The sequence below is a fragment of the Drepanopeziza brunnea genome (assembly GCF_022702325.1).
Source record: "Drepanopeziza brunnea f. sp. 'multigermtubi' strain 214-2 chromosome Unknown ctg1, whole genome shotgun sequence".
NCBI lineage: Eukaryota > Fungi > Ascomycota > Leotiomycetes > Helotiales > Drepanopezizaceae > Drepanopeziza > Drepanopeziza brunnea.
Genome location: NW_027094064.1, coordinates 532,307 through 549,859, shown reverse-complemented (window position 1 = coordinate 549,859; position 17,553 = coordinate 532,307). Strand labels below are relative to the sequence as shown.

The window sequence follows — 17,553 nt, the reverse complement described above, 5'->3', positions numbered from 1 at the left end:
TGCTGCTGCTACTGCTGTGTTCTTGACTGCGTGCGGGCAAATTGATTCGGGATGATGCAGAGGGGAGGCTTGCCTGGTCGTCGGAGAGGGCGTGAGATTGTGACATATTGGGCGAATAGAGGGGGTTCGTGGTTCAGGGCGAGTGACCGAGAGCTCAGAGTCGTGAGGTTGAAGCTCCCAAGATAACATGGAGGGTTGTACCTGCTAATCCGCATTGGTACTAGCGCATGAGGGTGTCAGGTCTCAGCAAGACATCAGCCAGAATCGCTGCCATAACTCTCTCGCAATTTATGGTAGGAAGGTATGTTCGATCTTTTAGTATCACTTTGGCGGATCACACGATGTTGTGTAGTTTTGTAACTGGATTGTTTTATTGACTTTCGCTTGCGTGTGAATCTGCTTTTGGGACATTCTGCGCTGTACTTTGTACGAACATCACAACTCTTCATCCAAGTCATGGTCATCAAAGCCCGCCCGCCCAATCCCCTCGAGTGTCCAACCGCCAGATATTTCACCACCGATCTTCCTGGCCAGCGCCGGTCCATCTGCTCCAGAACTCGTCAGTCTTTCCTCCCTTCGCCCCCTGATTCGTTTCTGGCAGTGTCTCAGCCGCGGAAGATCTTCCCAGCGCAAACACTGTAGCGAGCAGGTCCACGGCCGCGAGGATGCAGATTGTTTTCCAGAAGGTGGTCATTCCGTACGGACAGAGGTCCCTGATCCTGAGACCGTTGGGAAGTGTGGTATATCGGTAAATCAGCAGTATGCTGTACAAAAATACTTGAAAGATTCGTCGTTTGGATGAAGGTACGAAGTCTCTCATAGAGTTGAGAAAACGGCCCATGCTGGACATCTTCCTTGGTTCTGACTTTGGGGCTAGGGGCGTGGTCGCTTGTAGATCTGGTGTCGGTATTTTTTTTCATTGGGTAGAGGGAGTCTTTGGTCTTGGCAATCATCAAGTCTTTGCTATTTCTGTTTCAAACAATGGAGCGAATATCGATTGATTGAAATGTCAGAGATGCTAGGACTGCTTGTCTATCCGCTTCTTCGCGTTGCTAGGCCTCCCGAGACTCCGGCGTCAGACCACTCCCAGTGTAGGTTCTTACCATGTATGTCAGCTAAATACCTTTTGCATTCGAGTGATAAAAGCTAGTCCCATAGCGATACGCAATACTCGGCACCACAATGTAGGTGCTTCGGAGGGGTTTTTATTTTGGCCTTGAGCGTCACAAAGCCCACTTTTCTTTCAGTACTTGTCTTTCAAACAAGAGGAAGACGCCTACTACACAAAGAAAGACATTCGACCCTCTCAATCAACTTATAGGCGTTCTGTTGACACTCTAGGGCGATATGAATCTAGAACGTTCGGCGACGATTCGTTGGGCTCTTCTGTTCGTCTCCCTGAATCTTATAACCACATTACTCGTAAAGGGAAAAGGGCGTAGTTAAAACCTGACCTCTATTCCTTTACTTCCGCGAATTCCTTGCTTTCCTTCACTCCAGATCGAGTATCCTGGATACCCAGCAGCCACCCGGCGAGCGAGTGGGCAATTCAAAACCTCTCCAAACCGGACAACGGAAAGGGCCAGGCTGGCAAAGAATTCGGCCAGTAAATCTGAAGAGCTAGCGAGCAAGGAATCTTTGAGCTGCTGTACTCGTCTGCAGTTGAAATGGTGACTCCAGGTTCCAATCTGCATTTTGAAAAGCAATTCTTTCCCTCTGGCTACAAATGGGCTTGCCGCCTATCAGCTTGAGCAGTAAGCCTGCAAATCCACCTCCTGCTTCTACAACAGCAGGTATCTCGAAACTCACATCCGATGGCTCCACATTCCAGACCACGCGACACGTTTTCGCAAGGCCTAGGGGGGCAAGCGCCAGAAGGCAGGGCAGGCGAAAACCCAAGGCTAGAGTCGTAAGCGAATTTTTTTATAATTTTTTCTTTTTTTCTTTTTTTGGTTTTCAAAAATCTGGACAGCCGCCACCAAAAGTATTGCGATTGCCTTTCTCCAGCTATCTCACCTTCAGACCGACAAAGGCTTCCAATATCCCAGCGATTCTGCATCTGTCTAGCCTGCCTCCCCCCCCCCCCCCCCCCTGCCCGTCGGTCTGCGAAAGCAAATTGTAAACATGCATGCACGCTTTCAGAATAAGCGAGCTCTGGGCTAGACAGTCATTCATTCCCCAGGCTGATAAGTAGCTACGAATGGAATGCGTCGCGACGCTAGTATCAGACAAGATAAACAAACCTACGGCGTAAAAGCCCGCAAGGTAATAAATACCACTCGTGTCACCCTCTTCGATGGTAAAGCTGGTTCGCTGCTTCGAGGTTAGGAAGTCAAGAAAACTCTCTCCCTGTGCGAATGAGAATGGGGGGGGGGGGGGGGGGGGGGGGGTACGGTTTTGCTGCTGTGGGCCCGCTTACGAAGTCGTGACCAAGGCAACCGCGATAGAAAGGATCCTTCGAGGCCGAATATCTAGGTCGTGAGATAGATAATTATCCAAATGGAACAGGGACAAACAGACATTTTCGAGAGTGTTGAACTGTTACGGAGATGGAGGAAGAGAAGATCTCCTGTAAAAAGGGTGGAGGAGGATGTTATATTGTTGACTGACTGAGTGACTGAGTGACTGTGACTGCCTTTAACTGGAATAGAAAGAGAAGAGGCCGTCATCGTCCTCCATGTCATTTGAGGGAAGACGCCATGCCGGCGGCAACCCATGGTGCTGTGTGAGAGAGAAGTGTGTAGACATATAGACCTATCCTAGCAATCTACATATATTGCCCGCCCCTCAACAACCATACGCCTTTTACCACCCCATAGGTAGTGAAAGTAGTGTAATGTTTTACAGCCAGCGCCATCAAATGCACATCTCCCCCTTCCCCAACCCATTCAAAGAGTACAGTTAACGCTCCCATCTCCCCCGGATTCTGTCATTTACTCTTCGCGGCCAAAGCCCCGATCCCCACATTCTCCACTCGCTTCTCCCGCACCTCATTCAGCCGTCTCAGCCGCTGCCTACTAATTCTCTCACTCTCCAAGTCTCTCTGAACCACGTCTTCGTCTCTCCAACTCCTGCCTCTCCGTCCGCCTTCGCCCCACATACTGACTCTTTGCACCTTTCTGAGTTTGGTGAGCCCGTACGCGAATACGATACCGGTGAAGACTACGCTCCAACCGGTGACACCCCAGAAGCCAATGTCTGATTCTTCCATGAAGTTTTTCAAATTCATGCCGTAAAGGGCTGCGATGAAGGCACCCGAGCCGATACCGAGCGTACCGATGGAGAACTTGAGGTCCAGGAGCATGAGGGAGTTGCGGTTGGCGTCTAGGATGGCCTTTATGCTGTGGTAGGTGTCAGTATTCCGTGTTTCGGGCTTGGGAGAATGGAATGGAAGGAGACTTACATTTCCTCCGTATTACGAATATTCGAAACCAAATTCCCAGACTCCTGCACAATCTCGTCGCACAGCTTATAATAAGATTCCAGCAGCATCTCGACTTCCGTGTGATCGTCTTCCCCTCTTAACAAATCATGGCTCTTCTCAGTCAAGTACATAGCCGCAAGATCATCGTCTGCTTCCAGAACCTCGTCAATAGCATCCCTGACCAATTTGGCCTTCTGCTCAAAAGTACCCAGCTTCTTCGAGTAGATGAGCAGTTTCCGCAGCTTATCCCTGTCTATGTCCTCTTCCAATTCTCGCAACACTCTAACGACTGGTTTCCTTACCCCTTCGAATTCCTTCTCCAGGCTTGTAATTGCTGATATGAGCACTGCTTCGAGGGCGCGAAACTCGTAGGGAAGTCCGCCCGCCAGGGGCGAGGCTTGCTTCTGGCGGAGCTTGTCTTCAAGGTCATAAATGAAAGCAGATTGATTGTAAGAGTCTGTGGTGCCGTAGGCATCAAAGACCAGCACGCGATTGGCTTTTATAAGAACCCGGAGATGGAGGAGGTTAATTAAAATGGCGGACGGCCGAACGAGGATATGGGGGAGAAGACTGCTGTCAATCTTTCTAAGATCGCGAGGAAGAAGTCCATACTGCAGAGGAAACATTAGCACTAGAATTGATAGCTTGAAGACAAAGGAGCAATACTTTAGCAATAAGCTCGCTCTTCTTGAACTCCCCACTCGCCAGCACCACATTCCCATGTTCGTCGAACTCTGTACACCTCAGCCTCGGCTGCGCAGCCGCTTTTGCAGATATATGCCGGCCCAGACTAAACATCGACATATCGCTTTCCTCTTCATTCCCTCGCAGGGAAGCTGGTAAATCGTCTGGCCGCAGCGGTCTCCCTCCTCGCAGCGATGTGACACCCCAGAGCTTCTGATGCCAGTTTTTGGACCCCGCGGATGCGGCCCGTTGTGCCACTAACGATCCTCCATATACTGCTCTCCTGTGCCTTGCTATGCAATTCGAGCTCGCGGATTGGATCTTCAGAGCGGTGGAGGTGTATCTCGGCCAGAATACACCTAGATTCAGGATCCCAGCTTCTACAGTTGCGCGTCGTGGTGCCGAGGTGGACAGCCGTCTAGTAGTTGAAGCTGTATTCAAGCGACGAGCCCGCAGCTGCGATGACCGTGGAGCTGCATGGTCGAATATGAAACCCGGTCGTGGGTTCGCGCTGAAGAAGCAGATCCTTTCTGACTGCGACTTGAGAAATTTAAGGAGACTCGATGATGGCACAGGTGGGTGCAGAGACCGCATGACAGCTGTTAACTCGGTCGGTTGGGCGGGAGGAGGAGTGTACCTCTTCTTGCTTCAAAGCGCCGCGTTGGTGGATGTAAGTAGATTTTGAACAACCTTGCGCGTCATGTGACCAGGTCATATTGGGTTGAGATCATGTTGCTCAGAGTTGCTTAGGCATGAAACAACATTCAAAGCACTTTAGGTTCATAACTTAGAAAGATGGCTCGCATCAACGCATCAGATTTACTGTGGGAAATGGGTATTGTTTTAAAACCTTGAACTGTTATGTTGACTGTCTGCAAATTGGCAAGCATTCAAAGCTTGTTAAATCAGTAGGCGATGATAGCTAGGGAAATATCGCTCTTGACTACGTGAAATCTGCAGAAGTTTTCATTGGATGTTTATATTTCGTCATGATTGATCAGAAACTCCGAATGCACCTGTAAGGCATACCATTATTCACACGAGCCAACCCAGAACTAGTTGTGCGAAGAGACATTTTGCGTGTCTTCGTGTTTGCTCTATTATCGGAGGTACAAGCAAGCATTGCGTCGTGGCCGTAGCCGGGGTATCGAAGAAAATAAGCACCATCTCCATCCGTACCGCGCATTATACCCTCCACCCTTATCTTACAAGCTCCCATCCACCTTGACCTGTATCAAAACCTCATTCCTATCCATCACACATGCGAGATCGACTATCGAGTGTTGGCGTTATAAGAGTCGTGTGGCTGAAAGATGATTTGCTGGTTCGATGACGGGTCGGATGGGAGGTATCAGACGTGACTCGTCGTACCTCTACGACGTCCGCCGCCACGACCGCAGGTCAAGCAGGAGACGATGATGCCGAAGAAGTTGGCGATAGCGTTGATGATGGCCTTGAGGATACTTGCGATTCCGTTGACTACGGCCATGATGCAAGCACCGATAGTTTGGAAGAGAGACTTGATCTGTTGTTTGCGTCAGCAGGCGCGCAAGATTGAGGATTTCGAATGAACTTCGACTTACGCAAGATACGACGGCACCCATTTTAAAGCTGTTGCGCAACACGACTTGGGTCCGACTTGAGTTCTGTTTGGAATTGTAATGGTCGAAGAAGGAATTCAAGATGTTTAGAGTTGAAAGGCTTGATGGTGTTTAGTGTTTGGTGTTTGTGTTGATGTTTTGGTGAGGAAGGGGTGAAGATGTCGGGCGGAAGTGAAGGGACTTCAAATATATACATGCTTTCATTTTTTTTTTCCCGCGCCCTGCTATTTCCACGACGGGGCGCGTCATAGGTTCAAACAGGTTCCAACAAACAGTAACATAACGTCCATACCAGACAAGGATCAGCTGCAAGGACTGTATCCAGTGACGTCGTATTGACTTCTTTTCCTTGTCAGCCTACCGTACTTGGTACTTGTCTCCATACGTACGGAATAAGTATATCATACTACTATTGGTACTGTATTACATATTAAATCCGATGGTCTGGAATGGAAGCTCATGTGCTCGGGGCATAATCTGGTCCGGTTAAACTGCAGTGAAAAGATTAAAATCAAGGAAGTCCAAGTTAAGGATCAAAAAATCCGGGGCAGGAAGTGATCACCGACGTGCGTTTGCGTTGCGCCACAGTGGCTTAAAGTCAGTGACACCAAGAATTCGATGGATCGCTCACTTGACTCAAGTAGTCGCAGATTAGAGTATCTATTGACTGCATCTTGTGGCGGGTGAAGTCTCGGGTGAGATGTTACTTCCAGAGAAGCACGGTGAAGAATGACGTAGGCGGATCGAAGGTGAAGCAGCGGGTGACCTTCTTGGTACCGATACCGATACCGGTACTTCACGTCGGGTCTACGCCTCGGGTCTTCGCCTCGGGTCCTCACCTCTCAGCCAGGCAGGAGTTCCGTCTTCTTGTCTTTCCCCAGCTGCACTGCTACCCACCGGACCCATATCTACTGTATATCAAGTCAGTCCATCCATCATCATCAGCCTTAACCTCCAAAGCCAAAATACTTCGTACACACCACAATAACGTGAGAACAAGTCCCAAATCCATCTCGTCAACCTTGTTCCACGCCTAAAAGAACAAGCACTTTGGACAAGCCGTGCGCCGTGGAGACGGGACGGACAACCGCGAGAAATGGCCGATTGGAAAGAAATGATGACTAAGTATCAAAATGCTCGCTTCCGTCCTACGACGTTGGATTCTCGCTTCTCTACGTACCAGTACCGGTACCTACTACTACTTATTCTGCTGGCCTCACCGCGCGCAGCTTGCCTTGCAGTCTCATTTAAACCAGCCAATACGGTACCCGATACGCCTGATAAGTACGCATAGTGCCATGGCTCTCCCTCCCGCTCAATCATGAGATCGGTTCAGGATCTCAATCTCATATCGGTCACGTGGTTGTCTGTGAGAAGTATAGGCATCCAGTGTCGTGGACTCGATGACACTTTTCCCTTCTGTCCCAGCGACCTCCATCATTTTGAGACCCAGCTTAAGGATGGCTCTCTGAATTTCTCGAGGCTTCACGAGCCCCAGCACCGTCAATTTGCGTATCGATTTCAGTTTTGATAGCGAGTGCGATGCGGGCCGGAGGCGGATTTTGTTTTCTATCGAAGGGTCTTCCCGCCTTACCGAAGGCAGGTAAACAGGTCGGACTTCATCGTGGTGACTGGTGTAATTCAAACGCAGGGTTTGAATCTTCGAAGCTCTCTTGAATATGGACTGCAAAATGTGTGCATCGGAAAATTTAAAAGTCACCGCCAGATTCCGTAAGTTGCTGATGTGGATCCCGATAATATCCAGGAAACGTTTACAGACTAGAGGGCTACAAAAGCCAAATTCCGCGCACCCGTAGTAACGGCTTCGAGTCTCTCTGTAGAAGAACCGATCCGTAGCAGACAAGCCTTGTCCACAGACCCGTTCCAAGTCAGAGGAGACGTTGATATCGTCCCGAGTGAACACATAGTTGTATATGAGAAGCCGGATCTCAAGAGGAAGGGTCGACAGTTCTAATTCTGAAGACGCGTGTATAGGGCAACGGCTGCCAGAATCCCCGCTGCCGATAGACATATTGTCGAAGCCCATAGCAAGGGTTTCAAGAGGCTCAATTCCGAGGGGAGAACGTGGAAGGCGGTGCACACATCTCGGTTGTCTCGGGGACCAGAGAGCACGACTCTGCCATTCAATCCTCGGCTGTTGTTTATTTCGCCTATCAGTACGTTTAGGAGGTTTGGGCCGGAAAGCAACTTGGAACATGGTGACGACTGCCAATTCATCAATAAGCGGACGGATGAATGTAACGAATGAATCAAAATGAAAAGAGAAATAAAAATGCATTTGATGATTTTTCAGAGTGGAAGGTAGGGCGGGCTGTGATACTAGCGATTCACGCATGGACATGCACATACCTTTGTGCATGTCATTGATTCGTCCAGTAGCGCCACACCAATGCAAGGCTACCAAATCCAGACATAAAACTCGCGGAGTAGAGGCCCTCACCTCCACCTCCATCTCCCCCAACAATTGATTCCAACCGCGAAACGGAGAAGCGAAACAAAACAACACATTTCAGATGCCCAACATGGATCTTACGCCCATTAAAGTCCCCGGCAAACGGAAGAGGGATTGCAGTCAATCCGCTCTCGCAGCCAGAAAGGCGCTGGTAATATATATGCCCCACGCCCAAGTCTCGAAGTCACCACCAAGTCTTCAGTGCTAACAGATTATTTCACAGAATAGGAAACCAGGGCGGCCGCTCAAAATTGCAGAAAATGTCGTCTCTGACAATCCAGTTGAAGCCATGAAGCCTGTCCAAGTGTCAAAACAGAGGACTTTGAAAAAAATCAAGTCGAAACGGAAAATGTCACCTTTGGAAAAACTGCCGACGGAACTGCTCGAGCGGGTCTTCCGCTTCTGTCTGAATCTGGAATTACCCAGATCCAGTCCTATTATCGGTGCAAAGCTAAGCAGTAGCACGATTCTCAACTGGACTGTACATGCGTCTTTCGGACCGTGTTGGGAAAAGTGGTATGGGAGGGAGAAAGTGGATGGGAGGCTGGAGTTTGGTGATGAGGAGGGGAAGGAAGATCACTCCGAGTTACAGAGTGCGGTATTGAGATGTCGTTGGGCGACCCTACCCGTCCTGTTGAAAGCACAAGATCTTTGGATAGAGAAATGTGCAAAGGACAGGGTTTTCATACCCCTCTGTACGTTCTTCCATCCCACCTCATGACACCCTCCCGGGAGATCCATACCAACAGCCGAGCCAGATTTCCTTCAAGACCTAAATCCGGTATCAGAAGAAGAAAAGGAAGGCCAAAATGATCAAGAACGTTCTGGAAATACACCACCACCAACGCCAGTGCCCCCAACCACTCAAGAAGAGTACCTGAACATCGACTACGCCGCCTTCGAGAATACCATCTTCTCTTCCACCGACGACAACTGGCCCTCCACATCCTGGACCACCCACCCATACCTCTCCCCCTCCGTTGAAATCCCACACACGCTCCTTCTTGGCCCCTTCACGCCCCCCTCCCTAAAAAACCTCTTCTACCTGATAAAATCTGGCGCCAAACTCTCCTGGCACTCCTCCACCTCAGGCGAAGTCGCGCTCGAAGGGCTCCGCTCCGCCATCCGCGCTGGCAGCGCTCCAGCAATCCACTTGCTGCTCTGGAGCGGACTGCTTGAGAATCTGGACGTGGAGATGCTGTGTTGGGCGTTCAGGAACGCAGGCGGTGAAGGCGTGGGAGGGAAGTTAAGGACGGTTAATCAGCTTTTGAGGCTAGGTTTTGAGGATATGGGGATGAGGGATGAGGGACGCGTGGAGAGGGAGTTGGCGGATCTGAGAGATGAGGCAAAATTGGAAGGGGATGAGGAGAAAGTGGAATTCGTGAGGCGGTTATTAGGCACGAGGACTTTGACGGGGAGGATTCATATCGGCATATGATCGGGTTAACTGCAGCTGTTGGGTTTCATCTCGGTGGTCTAGATTATGAAGAGAGAGTGACTCGAAGCAGGTAGATTCTCCAGGACATCATGCACTTGAAGTATCTGTTGTGGGACATTCCAGCAGCCGCAAGACCCCCCCCCCCTCCCCCCCTCTCTCTCTCCCCCCCACTCACCACTCTGAAAATATCCCAGGGGCAAAAGTGCACCAATCTCTTTTCCCCCAAACTCAAATAAAAGCGAAAGACCCCCTCTCCCTCCCCCCTCACTCAATCCCGGTATATCTAGCTACCTCTGTAATCCTCGCTTCCTACCTACCCTATAAAACAACCACCAAGGGTTCACCCAACATATAGAATTGGGAAAGACGGCTATGAACGAGACGAGACAGAAAAATGGGATGGAAAAGATGCATCTATATAGGAAACAACAGGAAATCTGGACTTCTGAACCTACGTTGGGTGTGGGATGGTCGGTGGTCGAGGGTAGAGAGGAGATTTGAAGAGGGGGATGAGAAGAGGGAGGGAAAGGGAAAGGGAAAGGGAAAGAAAGGGGAAAAGAGAGAAAAGATACGACTGTGCAGGATAGATACAGTTTGGCAATTGAATTTTTTATTAGCTTAAAAAAAAGAAGAGAGAGAGAGAGAGAGAGGGAAAGAGAGAAAGAAAAGGTTGACGATGCGCCTTTCGGGATTCTCACTTGTTGCAAGTGCTTTCTGGGACGTTGGGGAGAGTGCGACGTGCATTAAAAGAAAGAAAGAACGAAAAGAAAAGAAAAGAAAAAAACACCACTACCCAATATAGAAGGCGAAAAAACCAAAAGTCACCTGTGAATATCGCTTGTATACAGACACTGCTCGCCTGTTGCATACACTAAATCATGTGCTCTACATCCAGCTCCTTAGACATCTACACTTTATATTCCCTACCCATCAATCACCTCCATCAATCATCATCCAGCACACTCTTATTGAAGAACCTCCAAATCTGCCTCCCAGCCTCCTTCCCCACAGCCGGCTCCAGCTCCTCCACAGTCGCATTAGCCACTTCCCTCAAGCTCTCCATCTCCACCACAAGATTCTTGAGGTTCTTGCCCGTCACACCCGGCACCGTGCGCAACATATCTTGCGGCTCGCGGTTGAAGCTCTGATCTTCTGCCTTCTGGCCGCCTTCAAGCCCGATGCGGACAGCTGCAATGGGGTCGGGTTCTGGTTCTTGGGTTTTGAGCGACTCGAAGATCTCGGCCGTTTGATATGGAGAGGAGGACCAGATGATGCGGAGGCGGGGGAAGGCTAGGGTGAGGAGGACGAGTTTGGATTGCAGGTCTGAAGTTGCGTTGGTGGCCGACACGGAGTTTAAGGACCCCGATAGATCCGCAAAGGGCTCGAGAGTGAAGGATTTATTCTGGTCGAATTCGATGAGCAGCATAGGGGATTTGTAGTGAAGTTGCATGGTCTCGGCTTGTGTATACAGACGGCCGTCCTTGAAGGAGGAAATCAAGTCCTTGATGGACTTGCGCTCCACACAGATGCTGGGCGAGAGGATGTAGTCGCCGACTGTAAGCATACAAGGCACTACGACCATGGATCGACCGTGCAGCAGAGAGGGTAGCGAGGAGCGAAACTCGCGGACGTCGACAACAACGCGAGGGGGTTGAGCGGTGGCTGCTAAGCGGCCACCACCTGCTATGCGGGTGTTTATGGTGCGGAGGAAGGCTTCTTGCGGGTCTTCGACGCCATGGGCGTCGGTAGTCATGACGATGGACATGTTGGATTTCTCTTTGATGAGTTTGGTGAAGGCATCCTTTTCTCGGCGGACGGAGGAGAGATAGCGCTGCTCTTCTACAGAGCCACCGTAATACAGGAAGTAGACTCGTACATTTCGGTCGTTGTGCGAGGAGCGGTAGACCTCGACTCTGCGTACGAATGATGTATCTGGCTCGTACATAATTATGTAGCGAGGCTTAACCTCTTCGAGCACATGCTCATCCATGTCTCCATCATATGCATGTATAACAACGAGATCCTTGGTATCGTATAATTGGTAATAGTCTTCCATATCGTCCAAGGGGTCTGCTACGATATCCTCCTTTTGCGCAGCCTCCATCTCTGTGGGTTGGATTTCAGACATTAACGTAGCAACTTCTAGAGGCTTGTCCTCTGCTGCTTGGATGCTTCCATTTGCTGCCCTCGATGGGGCCGAACCAGTATTACCTCCTCCTCTCACTCGGCGCCTCTTATTAGAAGGAGCCTTCCCTCGGAAACTAGTATTTGCACCCTTTTGATTGGCAGTGCCATCCAAAACCTTTTGGTTCTCGGTGAATAGAGCCGCGCTGATCTTTGCGAATTCATTCTTCCATTTCAAGTAAGCCCTGAGCTTTCTTCTCATCATGAAAGCAGCAGAGGGCTCATGCTCTTCATCGTCCTCGTCGTCCTGGCCGACTGTGTCTGGTCGGACATGCATATTTTGCAGGTATTCCTTGAGTTGCCGGCACTGTGCTGTATCACTACACATAATCAAGATCGTCCCGTTTGAGTCGTCCCGGACAACGGGGTTAAAGTACAGGTCTCGGTCAATCTCTTCTAAGACTTCCGCCAACACAGCCCACTTGGGTTGTTCTTCGAGAACAGTTCGTAACGTTTCGAGGTTCTCTGTCCCGGATGCTTTGCCAGTATAGACTCTTCGCTTGGCAGTGTCGAATATTGTATGAGCAGCATCAAGAAACAGCCATGGTGACTGGTTCTGTCTTGTGGACCCAGGCGGTGGAGAATGAGCAGCTAAAATTGTGTCCAGGTGCCGGTTGAAAGAGACAGAATCGTATGTCAGTAGAGTATGCAGCATGCCTCGTAGAACAGTCAAATCATTGACAATCTGTTTGGTCTTCCAGCTTACTCGATGCCAAACTGGATCTAGCTGTCTCCTGACAACCATGTCGAACTGCTTGTGAAGAGCACTATCGAGGTTCCAGTCTTCCATCTCGAGTCCCGAGTTGCTCTTTTTGAGTTCTCCAATACTGACCTCGACACATTCCATGATGGCGGTTTGAATGTCACACATTGACTCGGACATTGGTACCTCTAACTCAATGACTTCTGCCTTTTTCTTGCCTTCTAGTGCCTGGGCCACCACCACTTGAAATCGCGGCCACAAAGAGGCGTTCCTTAAGAACAGGTTCCGCATCATTGAAGATAAGGGAGCAAATCCGGTAGTAAAAGGCTCGGGGCTATCCGAAAAGGCTTTAAGGAAGCCAACCTTGTTCTTTTGCCTGTAGATCCTGAGGATGAATGCCTCCAAAGATGTGGCGACAATTCTCTCGGCGTGGAGCACCACCACTCCAGTAATCGTTTCGGGATTCAATAGGCTTGTCAAGAGGTCGACCACCAGGATCCGTGAAGTGACACTGTAGATTCCCCCTTGGCTGTACATTTTCTCTCGCGTGCCGACGCTCATATTTTCGGTATTCACCACGCTGAGGCCTCTAGCTCTAGGAGACATACTGATGGCAGCATGCTCCGCCAGAGCTTCCCCAATCCACCCATTCTCTCTTTCGTCTGCTCCAACGAGGATTATGAGGTTGTTCCCAGCCGCATCGTAGGAATGGAGGAGGTTCGTTATAAGGCGCAAGAGGCCAAGACCGCGGGCAATAATGACGAGCTCATCCTTTTGACGAAGTTCTTGGAAGATCTCCTGCTGGTATTTCTGCGAACGTTAGCAAGGTCTTCAAGGCTGGCGGGGAGCTCGTACTAGAGGCAGTGAAAGCTTCACTGGCTGTTGATCGCCATTCGCGGAAGACATCTGCAGAGGTCATGACCGGCGCGACGGTACCGCCAAATTACGAGTAGATCTTGATAATACAGTGATCATGAGTTGTCCGAGGTTCACTAATGCTGTATCGCATCGCGGTGTTGAGCAACGGGAGACGGGGGACGCGTCCGTTAGGCTGAAAGGCAAAGCGAGTGGCATAGCGGCAATGCGATCAGTGAGTGGTATGCGGTCGACGTCATGAGGGGCAACAGCAAACCGGATTCACTAGTTTCGAGGTGAGGTATCTTTCCCTCTTATAGATAGGAAGGGTTGCGTTTGTTTATGTACACAGTTCAATTGGACTCTCAAACAAAATCTCCTAACAAAACACCAGACTCAAAGCCATCTCTACCCATCATGCCTGCTGGACCCGACGAGACCGACAACCACCCGGTTGGTGCTGTTACTGGTGAGCTATTCAGCCTGTACATTTACTTTGCTTACACTGATCTCTGAATCAGAGCACGTAGCCAAAACGGCGAGCAGTAAGACCGAGAGCAACGCCAGCACCCATCCTCTCCATCAACAGGAGCCTCCTAAGGGGGATAAAGTCGAATTCATCTACAGCTCAGGCAAGCCAGGTCCAGCTGAATCCGACAAGCTTGCAGGTATTCAGCAAGAAGGTACTAAGGAAGAGCGGGAGGCTCGGACCAAGGAGTTGAACAAGTAATGATTTCCCTGGTATGTTTTGAATGTCCGGATCCTCGTTCGTTCGTTCTTGAATATGGGACTGATTCAAAATAGAGCATCCAGAATGTGAAATGGGCAGGCTGGTAAGGGAGGGCAGGACTAGCATGGACTTTGGCCTTGAATGGATCTCGCATGGATTTGGCTAGAGGGAACACGTAATGCTATAGAAATCGTGGAAATGTACCTTCTATGCCATTGTTACCTTTCACCCATGTCCGTTGATATCAAGTTGGTGAAATGTGGGGCACAGTAGATGTACCGTACTCCACGCTGTTGGTGATATGCTTTTCCCAGGCGAGTAAAGACTAGCGATCTGATATGACTTCAAAAGATTTCAATACCAGGAATCCCATCATGGTAATTACTCGAGGCTTGTGCATTCCTTGGCATCCTACATGGAGCCAACATGTAGTCTGCGAGAGAACATACTCCGTGTGGAGGAGAGCACTCTCCGAGCTGATCAGCTTTCAACCATCGGTGGCTCCTTTATGGGATACCACTTTCTCACACTACGAGAATGCATGTCACTGTTACTGGATTACCTTTCCCCGGCTACTAATCATAGCCCCTACCGTCGGCATTGCCAATGACTTCTCGAATCAAGCATCGACCCCACAAGCAATGGGTAGCCGTTCCGTTAGGCCGCCAAATCGTCGCGCTAAATGGCGGCTGCTGTCCGCCAAGTGATTACTAAGCCCGCAATATCCGCCTTCCACTACATTACTACATAGGCAGACTTGAACCAAACCTATGAGTTACAGAAGGCACTTCCGCCCCTCTCTACAACATACTCGAGTACTCTATCACCAAAGCTTGAGGGCGGGTTCTTGAATACTTTCCGGAGGTGACTACCTTGGAAACGAAGATGCCTTCTATCCTCTCCGACAACGACAAAGAGACAGTGAAGAGACACATCCCGAAGAATCTGAACAAGATCCAGGCAGTGGCAGTAACGCGTTTGTACATCGCATATCCCGACCCAAGAACATGGACATATACAGGACTGCAAGGTGCGGCGGCCCTCGTCAACGACCTTGTGGGTAGTACATTTTGGTTGAAGCTCGTTGATGTGTCGGTTCGTAAGCCCTTGATCAAGCGGCATAATGGCCACGGATTAAGTAGTACTAACATCTGCACAGCCCGCGGGTCGAGGGGTAATATGGGATCAAGAGATTTACGATACTTGGTCTTATAACCAGGACCGGACCTTCTTCCATACCTTCGAGACGGAGGACTGCTTGGCCGGACTGTCCTTCGCGGATGAGAAGGAGGCCAAGCAGTTCCTCAAGAAGATGAACGACCGGGAAAAGAATGCCAGCAAGATGACAAAGTCAAACCCATTCGGAGGCGGAGTACAGCAACCTACGAGGCATGGACTATTGGGAGGTTTCTTTGGTGGAAATCGGCACTCATCTGCGCCTGCGATACAACCCACACCTCCAGACTCGCCAAGCTACACACTTCCACCAGCACAGAGCCATCGAATGTCTGGTGGTAGCTTCACTGGTGGAAAGTCTCAGTTCGCTGCATTGGATGCTATAGATCACAACTGGAGGGAGACATGGGGCGACGATCTGAAGCAAATGGGAATTACGGATGACCTGATTCGGGACAACCAGGACTTCATTGCCGACTACATTCGGCAACAACAAGCAAACCAGGCCGCTTCTGGAATTGAGAACCAGAGGAACAGAGCTCCACCACCACCGCCGCCTCCAACAGGTCCCTCTCGCACTCATTCTGAGAGTCCTCAAAGTGTAGTATTAGGTCGTGGGAGGGGGGCCCCACCAGCACCTCCTCCAGCAAGAAGATCTGCCACGAAAGTTGAATCTGCAAGGGAACCAACTCCTCCAAGAGAACAATCTCCACCCAGAGGCCCACCACCGCCTAGATTTGCAGCACCTCCCCCATTTCCAGATGCTGGGAAATTTGCATACTCAAACAACAAGCCGGCACGACCACATGCTGGAAGTTTGTCCAACCCAGGGCCCCCTCCACCACCCAGACCTCCGAAGAACCCAGTGGAAGAAGCATACGAACCCGGAGAGTCAGGCTCGAGATTTGGTGTACCTCCCCCTTTCATGGGGGAAAGAATTACGGCAGAAAGAAAACAAACGCCACTTCCTACACCGAGCCGAGGAGCTGTCCCTCCGCCCCCCCCTCAAAGAGAATCTACAGGGCATGCTCATGCTGTTCCTCCAGCGAATGGACTCCCTCCGCCTCTTTTGCCTCCCAAAACGGCTTCTGGTCCCCCGATACCCCCACCATCAGCAAGACCTGTGCCTCCACCCCCCTCGAGAACCAGCGGCCCACCCCCTTTGCCGCAATCAAGCGCCCCTGCTCCACCGCCCTTACCATCCTCAACTGCACCACCGCTGCCTCCTTTGCCACAGTCAAACGCCCCTCCACCTCCTCCATTACCTCAATCCAATGCGCCTCCACCTCCCCCGCTACCTCAATCCAATGCGCCTCCACCTCCCCCGCTACCTCAAGCTAATGCGCCTCCACCTCCCCCGCTACCTCAAGCTAATGCGCCTCCACCTCCCCCGCTACCTCAAGCAAATGCGCCTCCACCTCCCCCGCTACCTCAAGCAAATGCGCCGCCGCCTCCCCCGCTGCCACAATCAAATGCGCCGCCGCCTCCCCCGCTGCCACAATCAAATGCGCCTCCACCTCCCCCGCTACCTCAAGCAAATGCGCCGCCGCCTCCCCCCTTGCCATCCTCAAATGCACCACCCCCGCCCCCTATGCCATCTTTTGGAGGGCCTCCAGCACCCCCACCACCCCCACCAGATCGTGACTCAGGGCATCAAGCTGGACCTCCTGCCTCTCTACCACAACCAACTGGTGACCGCGCAGACCTGATGGCCAACATACAGAAAGCAGGTGGTATTGGAGCACTCAAGAAGGTTGATCGCTCTCAAATCAGAGATAGAAGTCAGGCTGCGATACCAGGGAGTGATACCGGACCAGCGGGTAGTGGTTTGCCCCCTGCTGGTGCAACCGGAGGGGGCGATGGTGGTTTGGCTGGTGCATTGGCAGCTGCTTTGAATAAGCGGAAGCAGAAGGTTAGCGCAAGTGGTAAGTTCAGAACCCCTATAACTTGACTTCGAAGGCTAATTTTATCATAGATGATGAGGCGGATGACGATGATTGGTAGGTGGTCGATTCTGCTTTTGAAGATGGAGATAGGGGGTGTTTGAGCACTTGGGCAATCCAAGGCGTTGCGAGTGTGAGAAAGGAATTGTCATGCTCAAGCAGTGTTAAAGGAAGTTGGAATGTAATCACATACGGTGAAGCCCAACCCATTATTGTAAATGCAATGCGCGTATCTATTTTCTTTTGAATAAAGAGTCTGGATCCGATTCAGCCCAGAAGGCTCACCATGAATCCAAGCCGGTCTCCGAGAAGAGGAAGCCAAACAAGAACAGCCTAGTCAAT

The 17,553-nt window shown here is 50.6% G+C and overlaps 7 protein-coding genes across 7 annotated transcripts; 4 read left to right on the top strand and 3 right to left on the bottom strand.

Moving 5' to 3' along the window:
- Window positions 1–456: 456 nt before the first annotated feature.
- L3040_000118 (uncharacterized protein) lies at window positions 457–927 on the top strand (the record flags this gene model as incomplete). The annotated part of the gene is made up of 4 exons (XM_066155026.1): window positions 457–559; window positions 610–740; window positions 786–804; window positions 878–927. The coding sequence occupies 4 exons, from the start codon at window positions 457–459 to the stop codon at window positions 925–927; spliced, it is 303 nt and encodes a 100-aa protein (XP_066013090.1).
- Window positions 928–2,929: 2,002 nt separating this feature from the next.
- Window positions 2,930–4,702, bottom strand: L3040_000117 (uncharacterized protein; the record flags this gene model as incomplete). The annotated part of the gene is made up of 3 exons (XM_007295142.2): window positions 2,930–3,341; window positions 3,404–4,035; window positions 4,091–4,702. The coding sequence occupies 3 exons, from the start codon at window positions 4,700–4,702 to the stop codon at window positions 2,930–2,932; spliced, it is 1,656 nt and encodes a 551-aa protein (XP_007295204.2).
- Window positions 4,703–7,024: 2,322 nt separating this feature from the next.
- Window positions 7,025–7,756, bottom strand: L3040_000116 (uncharacterized protein; the record flags this gene model as incomplete). The annotated part of the gene is made up of 1 exon (XM_007295140.2): window positions 7,025–7,756. One exon carries the CDS (start codon window positions 7,754–7,756, stop codon window positions 7,025–7,027), a length of 732 nt encoding a protein of 243 aa, XP_007295202.2.
- Window positions 7,757–8,252: 496 nt separating this feature from the next.
- Window positions 8,253–9,620, top strand: L3040_000115 (uncharacterized protein; the record flags this gene model as incomplete). The annotated part of the gene is made up of 3 exons (XM_066155025.1): window positions 8,253–8,333; window positions 8,406–8,877; window positions 8,941–9,620. The coding sequence occupies 3 exons, from the start codon at window positions 8,253–8,255 to the stop codon at window positions 9,618–9,620; spliced, it is 1,233 nt and encodes a 410-aa protein (XP_066013089.1).
- A 943-nt stretch (window positions 9,621–10,563) lies between these two features.
- Window positions 10,564–13,413, bottom strand: L3040_000114 (uncharacterized protein; the record flags this gene model as incomplete). Its single annotated transcript, XM_007295138.1, has 2 exons — window positions 10,564–13,317; window positions 13,363–13,413. 2 exons carry the CDS (start codon window positions 13,411–13,413, stop codon window positions 10,564–10,566), a joined length of 2,805 nt encoding a protein of 934 aa, XP_007295200.1.
- Window positions 13,414–13,480: 67 nt separating this feature from the next.
- On the top strand, window positions 13,481–14,199 carry L3040_000113 (uncharacterized protein; the record flags this gene model as incomplete). The annotated part of the gene is made up of 6 exons (XM_066155024.1): window positions 13,481–13,597; window positions 13,652–13,658; window positions 13,757–13,831; window positions 13,884–14,030; window positions 14,090–14,103; window positions 14,167–14,199. The coding sequence occupies 6 exons, from the start codon at window positions 13,481–13,483 to the stop codon at window positions 14,197–14,199; spliced, it is 393 nt and encodes a 130-aa protein (XP_066013088.1).
- A 778-nt stretch (window positions 14,200–14,977) lies between these two features.
- On the top strand, window positions 14,978–17,272 carry L3040_000112 (uncharacterized protein; the record flags this gene model as incomplete). Its single annotated transcript, XM_066155023.1, has 3 exons — window positions 14,978–15,187; window positions 15,252–17,193; window positions 17,244–17,272. 3 exons carry the CDS (start codon window positions 14,978–14,980, stop codon window positions 17,270–17,272), a joined length of 2,181 nt encoding a protein of 726 aa, XP_066013087.1.
- Window positions 17,273–17,553: the final 281 nt, after the last annotated feature.